A 20,505-nucleotide genomic window follows, 5' to 3' on the forward strand; every position below is an offset into this window, starting at 1 on the left:
AGAACTAATGGGGGAAGGCGTTCAAGTAGCAACACATTATGTAAGCATAGGGATGCAGCGCTGCAGACAGCCTGCGAAGCTCAGTGCATCCACAAAACCCCTGCACGCACCTCCAAACACAGAGCGAACATTTCTGACCCCAAGATAAAGGCAGGCTACAACACGAGCAGAGGGCATTTGGGTTGGCTAACAGGACATCCATCGCTCAAGCCTGCTTTTTGCTTCCCAATAGAGGCATAGTAAAATATTACCAGAATTAGAAATAGGTAAATTATTCTGTTCCCTGCAGATCCTAGCCACAGAGTGTTACGAAGCACAACAATGATCTTCTGAACATTAATATACATTATGGCATCTCCCTTGTTTTGTCACGGTTTCTCCCTCTGCAGAAGGAAGAAGTGCTACATAAACTCACCTAATAGGCAACCGCGACACAAGTGACAAATCACCAAGGCTATGTTAACCTGAGGCGAATGCACCTTCCTGTAGTTAACTACAGACTCTGAGCAGAGGGGAGCGACATTATAACTATTTTGTCAAGTGTTCTTATGGAAAGAGCTGCGGCTGAACTGTGCAAACCTTTGACATTCCTGCTGTATGAAGCTGACTTCCACCTAAATAGTTTGATCATTATTAAATGGCATTTGGAATCTCTGCAGTAGTCTGACTCAACATAGTAATCGTTGAGTCTCACAACAGCGAGACAATAAGCTTCTGAAATAACTCACTTCACCAAGTTCAAATGCCTCAAACACACCAATTTGCTTCCTGGTGCAACCCAGGGGAATGCCAGTGCATAAGTCACTAGATCCCATCATCTGAGAATGCAAAATAACTGTGTAGCAGATAAGCTGAGAAAAGCAATTTCAGCTCAAGCTTTATCCTGCTTGAATTTTGTGTGTGGGGGGACTCATATACAGAAATGAGGGAAAGGAAGAAGTACAATCAGAAAACTTGTGCTCGTGCTTCTGAATAACCTTGGCTGGAAGAACAGGCTGAACAACCTTTTCTGCCATGCGCCTAAAAGCCAAAAGCTACTGAAACATAAACAATTCAAGGAAGCTTCAAAATGAAATACACACACCCACCCATCACAAGCAACCACCTTTGTTCCATATATTGAATAACATGAATAGGCTTTGAAAAAAATCACAGGTCTTTAAGCCTAAAATACATGTTCACCTCTTTCTGATAGATATCTAAGGAGAACCACCTACACGTAATCATGGCTCAGAAGCCTTTTGTAGTCCCTTCACTGAGCAGTTCGTCTTCTGTCATTCCTGGGTGGGAAAATAAATACAAAATAAAAACAAAGAACTGCAAATTGAAATCCAGCTCTCTTGGAGTTACATTTTCCCCCCCCATTTTCTGGGGGATTAAAGCATCCTTACAACACCCAAAGTAAAGGTAAGGATAAGGCCTGTCAACTCTGCTTTCCCCCCTCCCCCCCCCCCCCCCCCATATTCAAAGTATTACATATCACTGTAATTAAACTTTTTAATTACCCTTGCTATAGCTATTACAAGTGGAAAGTTTATACCAGGAGGTACAACACTGCTTAGGTGTTGCCCCTTCTAACTGTTGATACCAAATAAACTTATTTATGAGCCAGCCAGCTTTGGATGAACAGAACTTCAACTGAAGCACTTTGCTAGCCATAGACTGAAAATGCGAGGTATTCCAATGACAAGTATTAACTGACGTTTATTTCTACAGGCTGATTAAAATGCCAAGCAGTCAATTCTTATCTCATTTACAGGGCTGATTTAAAAAGCATCAAGTCACAGAAACACAACTCCACAATGTAATCACAAGCTGTGGGGAAAAAAAGCTAACAAGTACATAAAACAACATCTTCTCGTAGACTGTGCTAAACACTCTCACGCAATGATGATATTATTAGAGGTATAAATTAAGAGAACGGGCCCATCTCGTGTTATTTTCAAAACTATTTGAATCAGAACAGTTTAGCTCAGCAAAACAACAGAATTTATTAAGGAATAAATAGGCAGATTTTTTTCTGTTAAACAAGTGGAGATTTTCAGAGGCATGCAGATATATAAAGCCACCTGCCACTAGGTCAGTCTCACATTGATGGACAGGCAGATCACTGCAGATAAGCCAATAAGCGTGTGGTTTTTCCCCCAAAGATCAGCTTTACAAGGCATAGCTCATGTGAGCCGACTGAGCCAGAGAGACAAAGAAAACTCTTCTTTCCCAAAAGAACGACTGAGTGGAAACGTCCTCACAAGACACCATGAAGTAAGCAGGGGCATTACAAGAACAACCACCTCCTCTTCCAGTGGGAAAGTGCATTAACCCACTCGTCTAAGATTTTCAAGAATTTTCCTTGCGGCTCACCCACACTATCTCCTGTTTATTATATGAAGAGCACTGTTATTTTGCAAATAAAACTATCTCTTAAGTCTTGCTGTAAATACTTATGCCCAGGACAAAAGAAGAGAGAATAAACATATCTTGATTTTAACTCAGCCTGTCCACTTTAAGTCTCCCACACTACACCAGGTCTGACTTTGGCCTTTCAAAACCCTTACAGCTGCTTCTTGGTTCACCAGGGCCTGAACAAATTCTTCTTTAGGGACCAGTGGCGCCACCAGAAAGTTTGATTTTCTTAAACTCCTTTACCCTAGAAACACCTGAGACTACCCACACTTTAAAGTGTAAGTAATTCTGGGTGAGGCTCAGTTTGAACTTGACTTCCAAGTCATGTTTTGACTTTGCCATGATCCACAGAGTTTGTAACGTGCTGCCCATGACACTCTCCAAACCTGCTTGCGGCCTCACAGTTGTAGAATGATGCCCACAACCATCAAAGGAAGCTGCTCAAAGTACAGCACAAGCACATTCTGGTCTGACCCTTCTCACTATCTGGAGACATTACAGTGCAAGAATCCACTAAGATATAATTTCATTTGTAAATGATTTCTTGAATGAAGACAATGCACAAAAACTTGGGCAAAGTTTTTAAGCAGAGTTATATTTCTCTGGGAAACAGGGACTCATCAACTTCGGTGCTAATTCAAGAAAAATTCTAATGCTTCTGTCACATATGTCTGTAGAAATGTAATGTGCACATCCTAATTCTGCTCAGCTGGTGATGCGAATGTCTGACAAGCAATTTAATACAATGAAAAGACAACAACATTAAAGTAACCAATCAGTCACAAATGGCACACCCTGGCACAATGTAATCTGTAACCACGCGTCACTCGATGAGCACTACTTCATATGTCCTTCCCACTACTGCTTTATTTTCATTAGTCTGCACATTTCTTTGCAAAACATTACATAATCCAAACATGATACCACTCTACATCTTAACACTTCCCAATGTGTTCTGTAACAGCTCCTTTCCTACAGTCATATGTCTATTTTAAAGCTTTTCAATTATAGATCTCACATTAGTTGTTTTTTTCCCATAATCTATAGTAATGTACCCAGTAAGATCTAGTAGCTATTGCAGAATTACAGCTGCATGAAACATTGAGTTCGCACACGGTTGCCTACTGTTGTATTCAGTTATCAGAAACTGTCTGAATTGTATTAGCAATAATATATAGCAATAATTCTTATAAAATGGAAGACTTTTCCAGAAGTGCACAAGTTAACTTCAATAAGAAATAGAGATAATTAGCAGATCAAATGCCACTACAGTGCTGCTGGTATAATCTCCATGTAGTGCTGCACTGGGACACACAAAACAAGATGTAGAAAATGCCTGCCTTTATATTTTCATATAACGGTTACCTGCCAAGGAAAAGCAATTTATCAAGGGTCCTTTCGTGATTAATGGAAAAAACTGATACGAATCATCTTCTGGACATCTCTCTCTTCGACTTCAGAGACTTGAAACACCTAACTTCAACTAGAGGCTCAATGTCAAGAGACCAAACAAAGAGAGAGACCCACAATTCTCACCTTAGGAATACTGAGAATAAATGAGAAATAAAGAATTTGACAAATCAGAAATAGCCCCCGAAGTAAAAGTAATGCCACTACTGTAAACAGAAGGAAGTAACTCAAAAAAAACTCAGATCACTCTTCTGCCTTCAAGGGATCTTCTGACTCTTTTTTTCCCAATTTGTCCAAGTTATTCCTCTTCTTCTCAAGCTTTTTTGATTGAGAAAGAAAAAAATTCCTTTTTCCCTCCCCCATCTTTTTCTTCATTAACATCTACAGCAATAGACATTAGGAGAAAGTTTTTCACACAGAAGGTGGTGATGCACTGGAACAGGTTGCCCAAGGAGGCTGTGGATGCCCCATCCCTGGAGGGGTTCAAGGCCAGGCTGGATGTGGCTCTGGGCAGCCTGGTCTGGTGATTGGTGACCCTGCACATAGCAGGGGGTTGAAACTGGATAATCACTGTGGTCCTTTTCAACCCAGGTCACTCTATGATTCTGCGATGTCTAACTTTACACAACTGGCTGTTAAACAGAATTCCCAAGTTATTTCATTCAATTTACCTTTAACAAAATTGGTGACAAATAAAGGCTGGAATACATTTCAGATCCCACATCAGCACTGCAGGATTCTCATTCTAAGACGCAGCATCACTATGCATAACTGCATCAAAGCCGTTACCATATTAGCATGCCTATCAAAGCTTCTTCCTTTCAAAGTGTTTCTTCTTGTTTGTTAAAAAAAATAATTGCCAGTAACACTCATATTTAAAGACTCAACATTCATAAAGCAATCCCTCTAAGTACACTTAATATAATGGAGTCTCATAAATAGATTTACCTGCAACTACACTCTGATTTTTCAGTTCCCACACAAAGCTATCGTTTAAAAGATCTTCAGAGGGCCTGTTTACTAAAACAAGGACTATGTTTTCAGTTGCACTCAAACTGGAGCAACCATACTAAAAGAGAAGAATGCCTTCATCAACTGCAGAATACTGTAAACAAATCAATATAAAGCACCAGAAGGGTTTACACCATAGTGTCAGTCAGCGTTTCTTCCCCTAACTATGCAACACTGAATGCAGAGATAAAAGCTAACACGTAATTAAAAAAACCACACACATGAATGGTATCCTATAGCAACAGTATAAAAGGTTAGTACACATTTTCAGTCTGTCTTAAGACTACCTTAAGACACCTTTCCATCACACTGCTACTTAAGTAGTTTCCATATAAAACAAGAAGCGTAACCAGCAGCGATTTCAAAGTCCTGACTTACTCTACACCTAATTATACTTAAATGAAAAGCTTTTATCACAGACTTTTGTGAGGCCAGAATTTTGTCTTCTTACTTTTCTCTCACGTTGAAGTCTACACCATGGTTGCCCTTGGAATCATTAACTTGGATTCCAAGACAAAAGTTTTAATTTAAGAAGTTTTTGCGGCCTCTTGTAAGAGGTAAGTACTGTAAAATAAGCTCAACTTTCAACATACTTCACTGCTCCTGTGCAGTATTTATCCAGAGCAGTGGGGAAAAGTGATAAATAGGAGAGTTTCATATTCAGAAAGTATCATTCATTATACCTCAGAAGGCACTATGAGAGAAAATAAAGTTGAGGCACACACAACCATTAAAAAACCCCAAAAAAACAACAAAACAAGGGTCTATCTCTGTTAGTCTTCCATCAGCTTTGGTGTCAAATAAACTACGAAGATATCCAAATACTCAAGGTTGTATTTACAGAAGAAACATCATGATAGTCATTACAGTTCACTTCATCTTAGAGTAAAAATGTATCCAATTTCTTTTTGATATGCTCAAAAGCATCTTTTCCCATGTAGTCCATACGCCCTTCCTCCCATTTTCTCCGTTCATCATCTGGATTTGGTTCTTCTGGTTTGAGGTGAATAGAGAGCTCTGAGACAGAAGATGCAGCCTCATTCTGTGGGAAGAACAGTAGGAAAACAGTCACTTGATTGTTCTCACTTCAGTGCTGTGAAGTTAAACCTTAAAAGTCAAAATTGCTGTTTTATAAAGTGCCAGTTAAAAGAAGCAAGCAAGCAAACAAACAAAGCAAAAAGTGATCTCATTTACCCAATTCTTTTATGCTTCTAATTAATCACATTATCTCAAGCAAATCAGGTAATTTTAAGGTTGATATTACTTGTTAGAATGGTAACAAATTTTAAATGACACTCCAAAATTCTGTACCATGATTCAACATCAAGAGCACAAATGCATAACATATCATTAGTAACTATCTCAACCCAATAAAAAGGAAAACCATGACCTGAACTGATCAATTACTAGGCTTAAGCTGCCTAAATGCCCTGGAATACCCATTATATGCAAGGCCTGTGCCAGTTTGGGGTGCAGGCCTTGTGCAATGCTTGTACTCACAGACCAAGGTACTTTGCTCACTTAACATGATGATTTAAACTTAGGCAATCAGTATCCTTGCTTGGAATCTAGTCTGTACACGACTTAGAAGATGAATAAAAACACTGAAGATGAATAAAAACACGGTGGCGCACGGTGTTAGAACCGCCGCTTGCAACACCCAGAGGGCCCGGGTTCGAATCCCCCTTGTGGCGCAAGGGGTAAAACTGCCGCTCTGCTACACTAGAGGGCTCGAATCCCGGGAGTTGGACTCGATGATCTCTAAGGTCCCTTCCAACTCGCACGATACTATGATACTATGATATGATACTGAAGAGCATGTTTGCACCGTATATATGCAAATGTGTGTATATATGTTATTCGTTCTTAGGGTATGTATATACATAACTGCAAAAATGCAGTAAGATTCCTATTATCAACATTATCAACAGCCTTGGATGCTATTAAAAGAACAGGAATCATTACGTTTCCATAAATTAATAGTTTTAACTAGGTCCTTAACATCCCTGACCATAGAGGAGCTACAGTTTCACCTATCAAGTTGTCTCTCAGCCTTTCACCGCATCACTTCAGATTTTCCTAAGTAGCAAAATGTGCTGTGCACCTTACAAGACTCAGCTCCTGGACACCCTGTGACCCCAACGATGCCAAGTTTGGCATTAATTGGCTGCCATACTGCCCACAGAAAAATACAGTGCATGACCACAAAGCACAGCCAAGCAGCTTCAGCTCCATGTCTGACTCACAGTACATCATCTTCCACAAAAACAAAACAAAAAAACAACAAAATCCCAGCCACCGTACAATAAAACAAACAAAACAATTTCCTTGTTAAGTGTTGCTGTTATATCATTGCACAGCTAAAATCAGTAGCACGCATTTTTATACATTCAAAACCTAGAAGTAAAATAAGCTGAATGCAATGGCATGCCAGTATCAGAAGAGGTTAATACATTAGTTACATAACTCAAAGATTTAAGAATTTATCTGCATACTGCATTGGTTAATCAGTATTTCCCAGAATGATGCTGGCAGCAGCGACATGCATGCAATTACCAATAGAAGTACAATGCAGAAAGCTACGTGTACCAGCTCAGAGGTTTCCTGAAACGCAGGATGAGAAGCGAGTTGCTTGGAAGGTCTGTCAGGTTCAGAGAGATGAATGCTAGAACCACGTTGTTCAGTTTCATATACAGGCTGCTAGAATACAACCACTGAGTTTTTATTAAAAGAACTTTTTCCCCTCCCCAGTTTCCTCATAATGAGAAAGTATACAAGACAAAATGACCCCAGTCTTGGGATTTGGGAAAGCAGAAGGCAGGAGTAAAAGAAACAAAGCAATGTGACCAAGGACAAAATTCATCTCTCGTAGCTTTAGCTATCAAAATGGTACTGAATCTAAGCTCCTACTATAATCAGTCTAGGATAAGTATCTCCAGAAGGCAGCTCATCGCATCCTTAAAATAGTTTTAAGAGTGCCTGGCATTCTTCAGGGATTACAGGAATGGCTTGGAAAACCAGCTCACAGTAGATGCCCTCCATTCACAAGGCCAAATTTAAATAGGAAAAAACTAATTTTAGGATTCTAGATTGCTCTGTAACTTGAGCTTCTGCAGGCACAGAACAAGAACAGTACACTGTACTCCATAACAAAATTAAAACGAGCTGCCCAAAAAATATGGCCCCAAATAATTGCCTTTGCTAGATGTCAGAACAAATGAATAAACAGCCCCCATATTTGAGTCCCTTCAGTTAAAAGCAAAACCGTCCCACAAGACTACTGAAGCTAAGCAACAAACACACGAATGACGGTGTTCCCAAGATCAGAATGTGTCTATTCACTTCAAATTAACACAGCCTTCTGATAAACCAGTCCTGCTTTACCTTTTTAATTACAGTGTAGTATGTTTAAATGTGCATGACAGTATTTTAAATGAACATTATTATTATTATTATTTTACTCCAAACAGCATCTTAAAAATGTTTCCTTATTTGACTTGAGTATTTCCAACAGTCAGATCCATCAGGCACACAAGATCAGGTATCATTTGCTAATCATTTTGAACTGTAAGGCTGGAATGTTTGCAGTTTTCCTTCAGCCTCTTTTCACTCAGGCTGGAAAATAATGGAGCAGAGCGTATAGCTTTATGGAGTAACTACAGTCCAAAGAAAAGAAACACTGAATACAGTAAAACATTCATCTTTCTAGAGATCAGCCCACAAATCAAAGCAGCAGATGACATTATGCCACTGATTTTATTCTCTCTCAACTGTACCTTGCTGTATTACGGCACATCATATAAACACAACTTACACCTCTAAAATATCATTCTGTTAGCTCCAATTAAATTCCTGCCCAAAATAAGGAGCACCACTGCAATAGAAATGCCCAAATACACAAAGAGAGTGACAAAAGAACGAGAACCACTGCAGTGATCATTAGGGATTTCCTTCAAAGATCCTCCTTGTTGCCCAAATCAGAGAAATCTGGGGAACAGTTTTCAGAGTCAATACTTCCAGGGAAGAAAAAAAAGAAAGGGGGGGGAGGAAGGAGGGAAATTCTAGCTTTAGATATATTCATTTACAGGATTGTGAGTATTCAAAAGATTAACTGGTTAAAGGAATTCCTTTTTATTACGTTTTATTAAGAACCAACCTTCTTTCAATACACAAATTTTTAGTAAGACTCAATGCAAACTCAACCTCTGGGTATGACAAGCACACGTGATTAAAGCAAATAAATATTCTTCAGACTATTTCTGATGATAGCAAGTAAATTCTAATACAAAAACAAACAAACAAAAAAACAAACAAACAAACAAACTTATTTCAGTATATCATTTTACTTTGTTACTGCATACAGGAATATGCAGCATACTTACCGCTTTGAAACTGAGCACCTCAGAGGAACACGCTGTGGGATGTGCTTCATATGCCTGCTCTGGAAGTACAGGCATTTGCAAAGAATTGGCCACAGAAGGATCAACCTTTTTCAGTGTAATTTCAACTCCACTGAAAGAATGCTAGCAAAAACAAGAACATCCCATCGATGAAATAAAATTGTGAAGGAAATCAATATCTTACTTAGAACAGATTCACTTCCTTAAGTAGTTTTCAACTTTAAAGTCAATACGCTTTAAAAAGTTGTGCTCACAGATTCAGAGTATATTTCAACTTAGATTCATGAACTGAAGATTACGCTGCCATCATCAAGAGGTAAACCCAGCAGATATTCCCATCTTCATGCTATTGTAGCTGAAATATTTATTCACCGCCCAATTAATAAAACAATAAACTAAAGGAGCACATTAAATAGCAGATCAAAACCCACCCACTCATTCCTCTGCCTTCTGAACTGTCATCAGGTTTATAAACCAAATTCCTCTCCAGAGCTTTGATTATATTGTAGGTATCCAAGAAGGCATTTATCAACAGCTTTTTATTCTTTTCATAAAAATACATATTGCTGCACTTCCTGTGATGAAAACAGTAAATGCTTGATGGCGTAAAACTAACTCACATAATACCTGAAATGTAATTAAACAGTTATTTTTCACATCCAATTTGTTCTGATGCTTATAAAGTAAAAGACAACAAAGGACTGAAAAATGTCTTACTCTAGTTCAAGGCCTAGTTTGAGGTCCAAACCTACAAAAAGTCAGAGGTCTGTTTCACAGTCAGATGATCACCTTCTCTGCCTAACTTGCACTGTATTTTGTTTAATTTTTTAGCGTGTATATATGTATACTTCCATATAAACTCCTCATCGGTTAAGAAAGGGAGTGGAGGAAATATGAGCAAAGCCACAAGTACCAGGCATCTTTCTTAAACTGCTCATTTAGCAGAGATGGCTTTTAGAGGAATCTATTACCAACTGACAGGTACGTTTTCCCATGCAATTATTTCGTCCGGCAAACACAATTTTCAGGACTTCTGCTGCGATTCCAGTATATTCTCATGAACCCCCTGACAGTTACCTTCCATTCCTCAGATTCTGACTCTTCCATCTTCTGAAATTTTTCTAGCAAAGGCAATATACTGGCACTGTATATGTTCCACCAAAGGGCAAGAAATGACAGCTGATGGAAAGATCCAGAGGTGGTGCCATCTTGCATAACTCTCTTTGTTTGAAGGTTGTATTTGTAGTTCCAGGGCTTTGTCGCTCCCAGGAAGTGAACAACTTTGGTATCTCTACCAAAACTGTATGAATTAAACATACACATCCATATATTAAAGATAACACTTTAGCTAAAGAAACATGCTTACTCTTAGTGGTGAGGTGAGAGTACTTTGTAACAAAAATACATTTAATATGAATATATGTGTTACCTTAACCTAAAATAAAGGATCTTAAGTAGTACGCAGTAAAAGAGAAGGCTAACACTGCCATTACTTCCAGCTACTAATTCTAGTTGAAAAGTTCATGAAGGAAACTGAAAGGCTCATGCCGTCCTGTTTCCAGTCTTCTTGCACGCTGTGCTCACAGCTGAATGAAAACCACTTCAAACAGCAAGAGCATTGGTTGGCACTGATCCCATTTTTAAGACTACTATCATGTACATCTCCCTCAGCTTGTGTTCTGTGCAACTGTAGGAGTAATTCATGGCACACTGAACCTCTAAAACAACTCGCTTTTTGCCAGAAGCTTCTCTAACCAGACTAACTGATGTAATATAATCACTAGCACAAATTCTGTTCCAAGGAAGAACATCATAAAAGGTTTTCTGAATAAATAAATAGAATGAAAAAGCCCAACTATTTCCCACAGAACTGAATGGGAGGAATAACTTCCCAAGTAAATCTGTTAGAATCTGATGTGAAAGTAATCTACATACATTCAAAGCTGAGAAAACTTTCTCTGAAGCAGTATATGAGACATGGTAGCTGACTGTGGGACTTTCTATCTGTCCAGATGCAATACATTTTCACATTGCTTTTAAGTTTATAAATCCATGATTTTTATACAGCACACCATTTTGCACTACTGAAATTCAGATCAAGGGAATACGTCATTATTATTCATTCTCTCTCTTTTATAGTAGATGATTTATTATTAGCAAGCTACAAACATGTACAGTCAGTCCAAACTGTCACTACTTACTGATTGAAAGCAGGAATGTAGGTGTACACCGCACTACTGCTTAAGTTATAGATGAATGGTAAGTGTTTGCCAATGTCTGCTGTTGCCCAGTTGCTGAAGAAGCTATTCAGCAAGCCTTGATCACCCCCTAAAGAACATATAAAGCAATGTTACCGTAACATATAATTACATTCCAATTTATGTCAAAATGTCATGTACAAGGTTATAAATTACACTGGGGTGTTCGTGGGACTGCAACTTAGACTTGACAGTATGTCCAGATGAGTGAGTACAAGTAATACATGACCCACTTCAATGCAATTTCAATGTAAGTGGAGTCCTACTGTAATTTATGAAGAAAGAAGAAGGCATTTTTGTCTCCCTCAGAGCAGATCAGCTGTATTTCTTTCTCCTAGAACAGACAGCAAAATAAAAACTTACTGAGCAAGACTCAGACTCTCTTCATTGTACTCTTCTGGGAAGCACAGCCTGCAATAATTCAGTGAGTCTTAAATACTGTGTAAGAGGCAAAGATCTGCACTATAAATTTTTGTGAAGGGGATCATTTACTTAAAGCCCAGTGAACTCCTGCCTTCCTCTGTTCTACCAGATCGCATGGAAGTTATGGAAATGTGGCTCAGAGAGACTGAATCTAGTTCCTTGCACTTCATCTCTTACCATCAAAGCTGCCATGTTCAGCAGCAAACTGGAGCAGTAAGTTGTAAGTTTTTAAAGAAGGTCGGAAAACAAATACACCACTATTAAAGCAGTCGGGCCAGCCAGAATCAGGAGCTGCTGAAAACTCTTCTCGATCAAACAATTCATCAACATTGCAAAGCACCTTTGGAGAACAGAGGAGAAAAGGTAAATTGTTACAAAAGATGTTTTTCTGGAGCATGAATAGCTACATCATCACTACCAAATTCAAATCTTGGTTTGACCAAGAGCGCAGTTTGCAGGACATAAAAGTAGCCAAACATGCTAAAGTTCATAACTACATACTTAATGTAATTAAGTAACTTCAACTATGGTTCTCTGACAGAAGTAGAAATCCCATGAAATGATTTCATGAATGTCACAGATCCTCCAAAAAGTCCCTTTAAATATCATACCATGAAATTCTCCTTATTTCTCAGCTCCCTTTCCCAAAGTCCATTATTCTCAGTAACACAGCAAAGCCAAGAATCCAAATTATCTGATTTAGCAGCAGACTGGCTTAAGACTAAAACAGGACAACCGTCTCTTGTAACTGGTTTTCTAATGTAAGTTAAGCTCAGAATCTTGCTTTGGGTTGGTTTTAGAGCATCAAAATGAAACAGGGAAAAAATAAATCAATCAATCAGTTTGACCCAGATCACTTTTAAAACTGGTGGAAAGACGGCTGTAGCCTGTATCCCACTCAAACTGACTGTAACGGGAGACACTGAAAAATAGGAGAGTAAATCTTTTTAGAAGAAAGGATCATCTCACTGACTTCAAACAAAAAATAAACAGCAGGACAAACAAACATAGAAATACCACAGCCAAATACTTGCCTTCTTCCTTTAACTTTAAATCATAAATTCTTCTCCTTGCTCTCTGAGAGGAATAATTTAGTTTTTAATACGAACATTATCCTATTAAATCAAATTGCATCCCACTCTCTCAGAGCAAAACTCTTTAACTGCTGCAGAGAAACGCTGACATGACTGTCCTTGTCAAAATTACAGCTTTTTTTTTAATCTTCATATATCAGAAAATGTTTTGTTTTCCTCTCCTTTTTATAACTTGCCAGCCTCCATGACCAGAGCAATTCCAAGCAGAAGTATATGACAGAGACCTACTAAGATCAAACATCTGTCAGAAGCCAATTTGCACAGGATGTGTTTATGATATCTTTTGAAGACAGTCTGGAGGCTACTCTCAGAACAGGATCTACTTCTCGGCAGGCAGCAAAGCTGTCAGCCAAAATATCCAGCTGCAGCTCCTGCAGCCTTGTGAATCCCAGCAAATACGGTCACTTTCTAGGCCACTGGGTTGCCAGACAAGGGAGCACACACTCAGAACACATCTAAGACAGACACAAACTTCAGCACTGCTCCTGCTCTGCTCACCAAGGTGTCCGCATCCATGAAGACACATTTGCTATAATGAGTAAGGGTCCAGCAGTGAAGTTTAGTGAAGGTTACACCCAGTTCTGGCCTCTGCAACAGAGCCAAACGGACCGAGTCAGCACTGTCAAGTGCATCCACCTCAGTGACTTCATCAAACACGCTGCGCAGGACAGACCTACCAGAGCAAACAGTAGAGAGAAAGAAGGGAACTTATTAAGGTTCACCACTTCTGCTACGAAAACACTGACACAGCACATTTATTGTGACAATAACAAGGGTTAGACTGATGCTTAGAATAAGACTTCAGAAGCTCAAAGTCCTTATAAACAGCCTGCTGAAGTGACATACATCAAGCTGTAAGTCACTGCTTCTTTCAGTGAGGGGCCAACCCATCTCAAAACCTACAGGTGCTGTATGGAAGACAAATCAACCCTTATCTTAATTACTTAGTCTCCTATAGAAACACTGACAGAAGTTAAAGGAGCTTTCATTTCTTCACATTTGTGTCTAAGGAACAGGACCGTATCATACAAATCATACCATGTGCACACTGTACAGGACGTAGCAGGTACTGTCGGTGCTGTTGTTTGCATCCGTTGTGTCAGAGCAAAAACAGCCTTTTAAACAGACAGCACATACTTGCACAGAGAAAATAAGTCTTCTTAGAAGTCTTAACTTGAGGTTATTTGTAGTAGTGAGCGTGTCTTTCACACAAATTGAATAGGGGGTATCAAAGGAAATAATATTCCCATAAGGTACAAGAAAAAGCTTTTAAACACAGTTTATTTATATTACACTATCAACTACAAACTCCTAGATATCACTCAGATACAGAAGAAGAAAAGCCTGTGCTGATTATCTAGATTTCAAAGTCACTACGTTTTGCTCGACTGATATATGAGGGGCAGAAGTTAACTGTGAAAGTATTAAGTGTAGATACAGACTTTTAGAAGCTTAGTTCAGAGACACACTTTTTCAAGTGCTAACCTCACTTAAAAAACAAAAAGCTTTTTTCCTCCCCATGAATGAAGACAGAGGGAGGAGGGAAGAAAAAAGACAAGACTTCCCTTAGGAAGGCTACACTGCTCTGACAAAGCTCGTGCTTTAAGAAAAGGAAAAAAAGGAAAAAAAAGAAAGGAAAACCTGTTTCTTGAGACAGATATATTGTTAGCAATTTTGCACAGCATACAGAAATCAGGAGCTTGCACACGCCCTAAGCCACAGCAGAACTAAGAGCACAAGCAATTGTGGCATGTCACCTTTGTAATAAAAACCTCAGTTCTCCAAATATCCAGGCCGAAGTTCAACCGATTTAATGAGATTCCTATACACACAATTCTGCCACGCTTGTAGAATTACTACGACTTTTAAAAAGTCACAGAAGGGTATTTCTCATCATCACGCTGATATTGCAATATCAGTCATCTGAAGTTGAGCCACTAAAGTCTTGGAGAGTTCTGATGTTGTGGCTGGTAGATATCTTGCTCTTTCTAAACAAGAAACAACTGGAGAAGAAGAAAAGGAAAAAAATGCAAGACACTGAAACCCTGGTTTCTAAACTTTCTGCTCATGTTCCCAATTATGGGCTCAAGTATCAACTTCCATCCACAAGCTCTACTTCTGCAGGCAAACACTTATCAGGCACACAGTCTCACCCTGGATGTGATTTGGGACTCCCCTCAGAAATCATTAGCCGTTAGGAAACTTCTACTTATAATGCTGTGAAATCCTAAGGAAACCCATTAAAATCCTTCACATTATTGTTTATTCTTCCATATTACAAGCCTTCAAAAGCACACAAATTCTTACCTCATTCCACTGGAAACCTCTGGTGTAATCAGTATTGCCAGTTTTCTAGATGTTGTATGGTTCCTCAATGACTGTCCAAGAACCAGAGCTCCTTGGCAGTACACATCATCAGTAGCAAGAGTCACAAAGGCCTGATCCGTCACTGGGAGTAAAAATTGAGAAGAGTCACTTTACAGATTTAATATAAGCTCTTTTGGCAGGTTCCTACAATCTCCCTCCTCCAGCTAGCCATTAGGCTACAGCTTATAACAACCTGCAGCTCCTGTGATAAGCTCTTCTCTTTCCTAAATTCCCCCAAAGGACAAAACTGAATAGAGAAATCCAGTAAATACGATTGCAGAATCTATGCCTCTGAAAGCTATTTTTGTCTCATTCACATAACATCATAAAGTTTTCAGTCTAGCTTTAAACAAGTAACTCCCCAAGTCACATTCGCCTAAGCTTAATGGCAAATTGAAAGAGCTGATCTATAAGTACTTAGATTGTACATTTATACCACATAATATATGGCACAACTGATAATGGTTACTGGATTCCCGGGTTGAGCTACAACTTAAAACGTTGTGAGGTGAATGCAGTCTCTCAGAGATGAAGAAATAGCTCAGCTGCAAAACTAACCAGAACAAAGCAATGGGGTCATACGGGATGAGGGGAATTCCACTGAGCTCAACAGAGCTCCCGTAAGTGCTTGTCTTGAGCTACTCATTGAAAACCACCACCACCTGAAGGGACACACAGTTATATTAAATTCATTACTATACAACAACACCGAAACGCCGTGTCACTCAGTCTCTAGGCTCTATGAGAGACACTGGGAAAGAATCTCACAGAACTGGTGGCAGAAAGCCCAATGAATGACCTCATGACTGCCACAGAAACAAGCTGCCAAAAAGAGCGAGTTGAAACCTCCAACATAACATAACTTTAAGGTATGCAGTGAAGTACACATGGTGCCTGTGATAAGCCCTTGGATACTAAGCGTTTCCGTTTTCCACATCATCCAAATCCAGAGGGAAACACAGACCTGCTGGCATGCTGACCTGTCCCTCTGCTTCTCTCCTGCCACCCACTCGTCTCCAGCCAGACCTCAATATCTCTACAAATAAAGTAAAAAGGAGTTTTTGCGGTGAAAACATCTGCTTCTCCTTTTAGCACAACAGCCCGTTGTGGGAGTTCCACCAAATGAATAGGAGGTGCTCACAGGGAGTGGTTTGTAAGGACGGTTGTTTACATTAACTGTTCCTACTGCAGTTTTCCAAGAGATTAAACAAATACAAGCATGCGTTAAAAAGAAATACTGCCCCCCACACACCCCCAAAGAAGGTGGCAAAGCCACACACACAAATACATAAAACCCAAAGGTCACCTGAGCAGTAAAATTCTTCTCGAAAGGCACCAAGACTCAGCAAAGAAAGATGCTTTTGTGTTGGGCAACGAGCATCTCCAGCCAAAAAAAACAACAAAAGGCAAAGGTAATAAAACAACCACAGAGAGGAAGGTGGGGGGTAGGTTAGAACAGAAAGCAAACTGTGAAACCAGTAGGCGTTTCTATCTTCAGACACTGTTTGAAACAGCAGCCATAAAACTGAGCACAAACTCCTCATTGACTCTGCAAATTCTTTTTGCTAAAGAGACCAAACATTTGCATAAATAGCCCATCCAGAACTACACAAGCTACTCAAGGAACAGTTCAGCAGGTCGGCATGGCAAGTTACACACGCTTTCCTGCTCAGTCCTTCTTGGAGCAAAGCTGTGGTCGGAACTACAAGAAAGCAAACAGCTTCTAAGAGCTCTGGCTAACACTTACCAAGGAAAAGAAACCAATCGCCTCTTCTGACAATCTGCTGTGGGGTACATATTGTGGTCCTCTTTATATAGCAAACCATTATCAAGCTAATTAAACAGGCAATCAAACTCCTGGCTGAAACCGAGCAGCATTAAAACATTACTGATGCAACAAGAAGCATATACTCTCTATTTTAAAATCACACAGAAGTATCAGTTAAAGATCTACAGGTATTTAAAATTCATCACAGCTATACATATGTATATATACATATATTTATTTATTTTTCACTGCCAAGTGCAGCTTTGCTTTCAGTTCTCCGTGCTGGATGACACCAGGATGCTTCACAGGCAACACCTAGTGTGAACAGCATTATGTTCTCAAGCAAATTGTTTTCAAGCTGTGGAGCCCTACGGCGACTCTGTGAATTACAAGAAAAGTCTGTGTACGATCAGAATCACATTATAACTGCGTTGTATGAATATAAGTCTGCTCATTTCTCTTGCCTAGATTACCACGCAGCAACACGGAGATGCAAGTTTAGAAATGGCTGTTGGCACTGGCAATACTTGCTCAGAACAGGTCAGACTTTCAAGCAAGTTATTTTTGCTGTCTTCTTCATGCTGCTATCAAAGCTGCAGAGCAGCCTGCATAAACCAGTCACCAAAGTTATGGGGTGGGTGAGTTTGTATGAAACTTGTTACAGCTTTTTAGTCAACATCACCAACTTCTTATGCTACTTACTCACAGCAGTAGCTCAGACAGAGCTGCCAGAGGCAATATTCTTAAACAGACCTGAAAACCAGTCCTAAAGCTGCATAAAAACCTTAGAATCCACAGCAGCACACAGATCGAGCAGCGCTTCCTTTGATGGTCAGAGTAAAAGGGAGACAGAGAATGACCAAACACTAAGGAGAGGCAAGGGTGACTCAATAATAAGCACTAAACAAAACACATACAGCTACCGGCTCCAAACCAAGTTTCATAATCCAATTGGCACAGCTCTTTAAACATATTTCTGCTTCTTGATAGAGAAATGACAGATGTGCTCTAGCAGTGGCTCCTAGAGTAGCAACTTCAGTTCGACAAGTTGCCCGCTCCAAAACTGCAATGGGAGCCAGAGCATCAGATACATCAGCTTTCCTACAAAGCTACTCTAAATAACACAACGCCATCTTAAAAAGAAGAGTACATAAAATAGCTAAAAATCCCCAATAGGCTGATTATGTTCCCAGAATGCTCTGCCTTGCCAACTAACAACAGCTCAATGCTTTCCCACATTCCTCACTGACACTACCTGCTGTTCTCATCTTGGTTTCCCCTTCTGCTGCAGCTACCATCTCTGCAGGGCAGGCACACTACAGCCTGGGGCCAGGCCTGCTGTGCACAGTGCACCCCTCTGCTACGCCCCTTCTTACATCAGGTCGCTAAGCATCTCCTCCCAGGGCATGTTTCTGTGGAGGTGCATTAGACTGCTGCAGTGATAAAGTAAGTCACAGAACCATGTGGAATGGAGGGGTCTCCTGCTAAACCTGTATCCTTACAGGAGGCTGCATGGGAAAGTGTCCAGGTAAATCTCGCATCTCTCCAGAGTAGATTCTACAACCACTCTGTGCAGCCTGTTCCAGGGCACTGTCACCCTCACAGTAAATAAACTTTCTTCACGTTTGTAGGGAAGTTCCTATCTTCCAGTTTGTGCCCACTGCCCCTTGTTTTATTGCTGCATGCCACTGAAGAAAAAGCCTGACCCCAACCATTTCACTCCTGCACTTATACAAGTATTTATATTTATCAGTGTTGATAGGAACCCCTCTCTTCTCCAGACTGAACAGCCCCATTGCTCATAGAGGAGAAGCTCCAGGCCCCTAGTAATCTTTTCAGCCCTCTGCCAGACTCTCTACAAGTGCCTTGTCTTTCTTGAACTGAGCAGCCCAGAACTGGGCACAGTATTGCAGATGCAGGCTGGGTAGAGGTGGAAGATCACCTCCCTCAACCTGCTGGCCACGTTCTAGTTGGTCACAGGTCTCCTGACCTCTGACTTAGCATTAATCACCAGAGGGATGTGGAACAGGAAGCTCTGCTCCAGCTGCACCCAGGAGTGCAGAAGCAGTCAGGATGAATTTAGTTACAATTAGGCAGAACGAGTAGCGATGAAAGCAGCTACGCTAAGCCACCAAGTGAAATTGTTACGCAGTTTTCTAATGGCCTAATGAAGTTCTACCTGATCCAAACACAGGTACCACCCATTACTAAAGCAGCAATGAGTGTCACCAGGCAGGATTAGGACTCTTGAGGACAGGCTACAGTGAGGACTTCTCTCTCATTCTGTGAGGCCATTATTAAACATCTTCCAGTTAGGGACAGTTACATCCTGCATCAAGACCCTGCAATTCTGTTACTCAGGAGACAGTAAGCGATCGCTGTGAAAAACCGAATGCAACCATATTATACTATACAAATGAGCAACATGAAAAGAGTAACTCGATGTTTTAAGAAAAAAAAAAGAAATACTAGAACTAGAAACACAGCAGTCAGCAGGGCAAGGCTATGGAGTCCATAGCTGGTGCTGTTAGACACCTCCAGTTTTTCCCACTCTCCTCACAAAACAACTTTAAAACAACGCTGCAGCAGAGTTCCCCTCTATGTGCCCCAGGCGAGCCCAGCCCGGCCAAGCAGCACTCGGACCGGCAACAGGCGCCCACCTCTCGGGCCCTTTCCTCCCACCAGCCAGATGGCTCCAACCCTAATCCCGGGCCGCTAATCGCAGCTCGGCCTGCCGCTGGGATCCCGTCCCGCCGTCGGGGCGAGCCGTAGGACGAGCCCGCCGGGCCCGGACCGCCGGACGGTGCCGCGGGGCGCCGAGGACGAGCGGGCGCCGGGAGGGCCTCACCGGTACTCACCGGACATCGTGCGGCCGCGGAGCGCCTGCCGAGCGGGGCGGGGACCGAGCTCTGCCGCCCGCCTCGCCTGTTCCCCGGGGCTGATAAATCACCAAATGGGATTAGCCTCGTTCCCGCTGAAGACAGCGGGAGGTGAATGACGCTGACGGGGACTCCTGTGCGCAGCGGCGGAAAAACGGCATTAGCCGTCGGCACGACGCGACCCTCCCCGGCTTTCACGCGGAGGAGTCGCTCCCTTCTCGGCCCCGAGGAGGGCACAGCCCGGCTCGCTGTCCCCTCACCTGCCGCCCACCTGGGCCGCCCGCCGCCCCCCAGGCGTGGCGGTAGCGCTATGGCGCCTCCCGGCGGCGGGACGCAACGCAGCGCAGAACTTCCTTATAGTGAGGGTGACTGAGCGCTGGGAGAGGCTGCCCAGAGGGGTTGTGGGTTCTCCTTCTCTGGAGATATTCAGGACCCACCTGAACGCCTACCTGTGCAGCCTGCTGTAGGGGGCTGCTTTGCCGGGGGTTCACA

The 20,505-nt window shown here is 41.2% G+C and overlaps 1 protein-coding gene across 3 annotated transcripts; it reads right to left on the minus strand.

Moving 5' to 3' along the window:
• Positions 1 to 1,680: 1,680 nt before the first annotated feature.
• Positions 1,681 to 20,311, minus strand: GYG2 (glycogenin 2). 3 transcript variants are annotated; one of them, XM_072336063.1, is made up of 9 exons: positions 19,993 to 20,311; positions 15,307 to 15,448; positions 13,498 to 13,672; positions 12,083 to 12,245; positions 11,426 to 11,552; positions 10,302 to 10,524; positions 9,207 to 9,347; positions 7,414 to 7,524; positions 1,681 to 5,866 (listed from the first exon to the last, which is right to left on the minus strand). In XM_072336063.1, exons 1-9 carry the CDS (start codon positions 19,997 to 19,999, stop codon positions 5,705 to 5,707), a joined length of 1,251 nt encoding a protein of 416 aa, XP_072192164.1. In that variant the 5' UTR covers positions 20,000 to 20,311; the 3' UTR covers positions 1,681 to 5,704. The 3 variants fall into 3 exon arrangements, with proteins under 3 accessions (XP_072192164.1, XP_072192172.1, XP_072192180.1); XM_072336071.1 differs by having other exon boundaries at positions 2,975 to 5,866; positions 7,414 to 7,521; positions 19,993 to 20,130; XM_072336079.1 differs by lacking the exon at positions 7,414 to 7,524 and having other exon boundaries at positions 5,595 to 5,866; positions 19,993 to 20,130.
• Between the last annotated feature and the right edge of the window lie 194 nt (positions 20,312 to 20,505).

Source organism: Excalfactoria chinensis, chromosome 1, assembly GCF_039878825.1.
Source record: "Excalfactoria chinensis isolate bCotChi1 chromosome 1, bCotChi1.hap2, whole genome shotgun sequence".
In the NCBI taxonomy this organism is placed as follows: Eukaryota; Metazoa; Chordata; class Aves; order Galliformes; family Phasianidae; genus Excalfactoria; species Excalfactoria chinensis.

What these genes read in the sequence shown, in the direction of transcription:
- GYG2 (XM_072336063.1), bottom strand. An exon ending in GAGGTTTCCAGTGGAATGAG is followed by an intron (nt 13,673 to 15,306) that starts GTAAGAATTTGT and finishes TTGCTCTGGTAG; the next exon opens with GTCTGTCCTGCGCAGCGTGT. An exon ending in TACATTCCTGCTTTCAATCA is followed by an intron (nt 10,525 to 11,425) that starts GTAAGTAGTGAC and finishes TAATTCATACAG; the next exon opens with TTTTGGTAGAGATACCAAAG.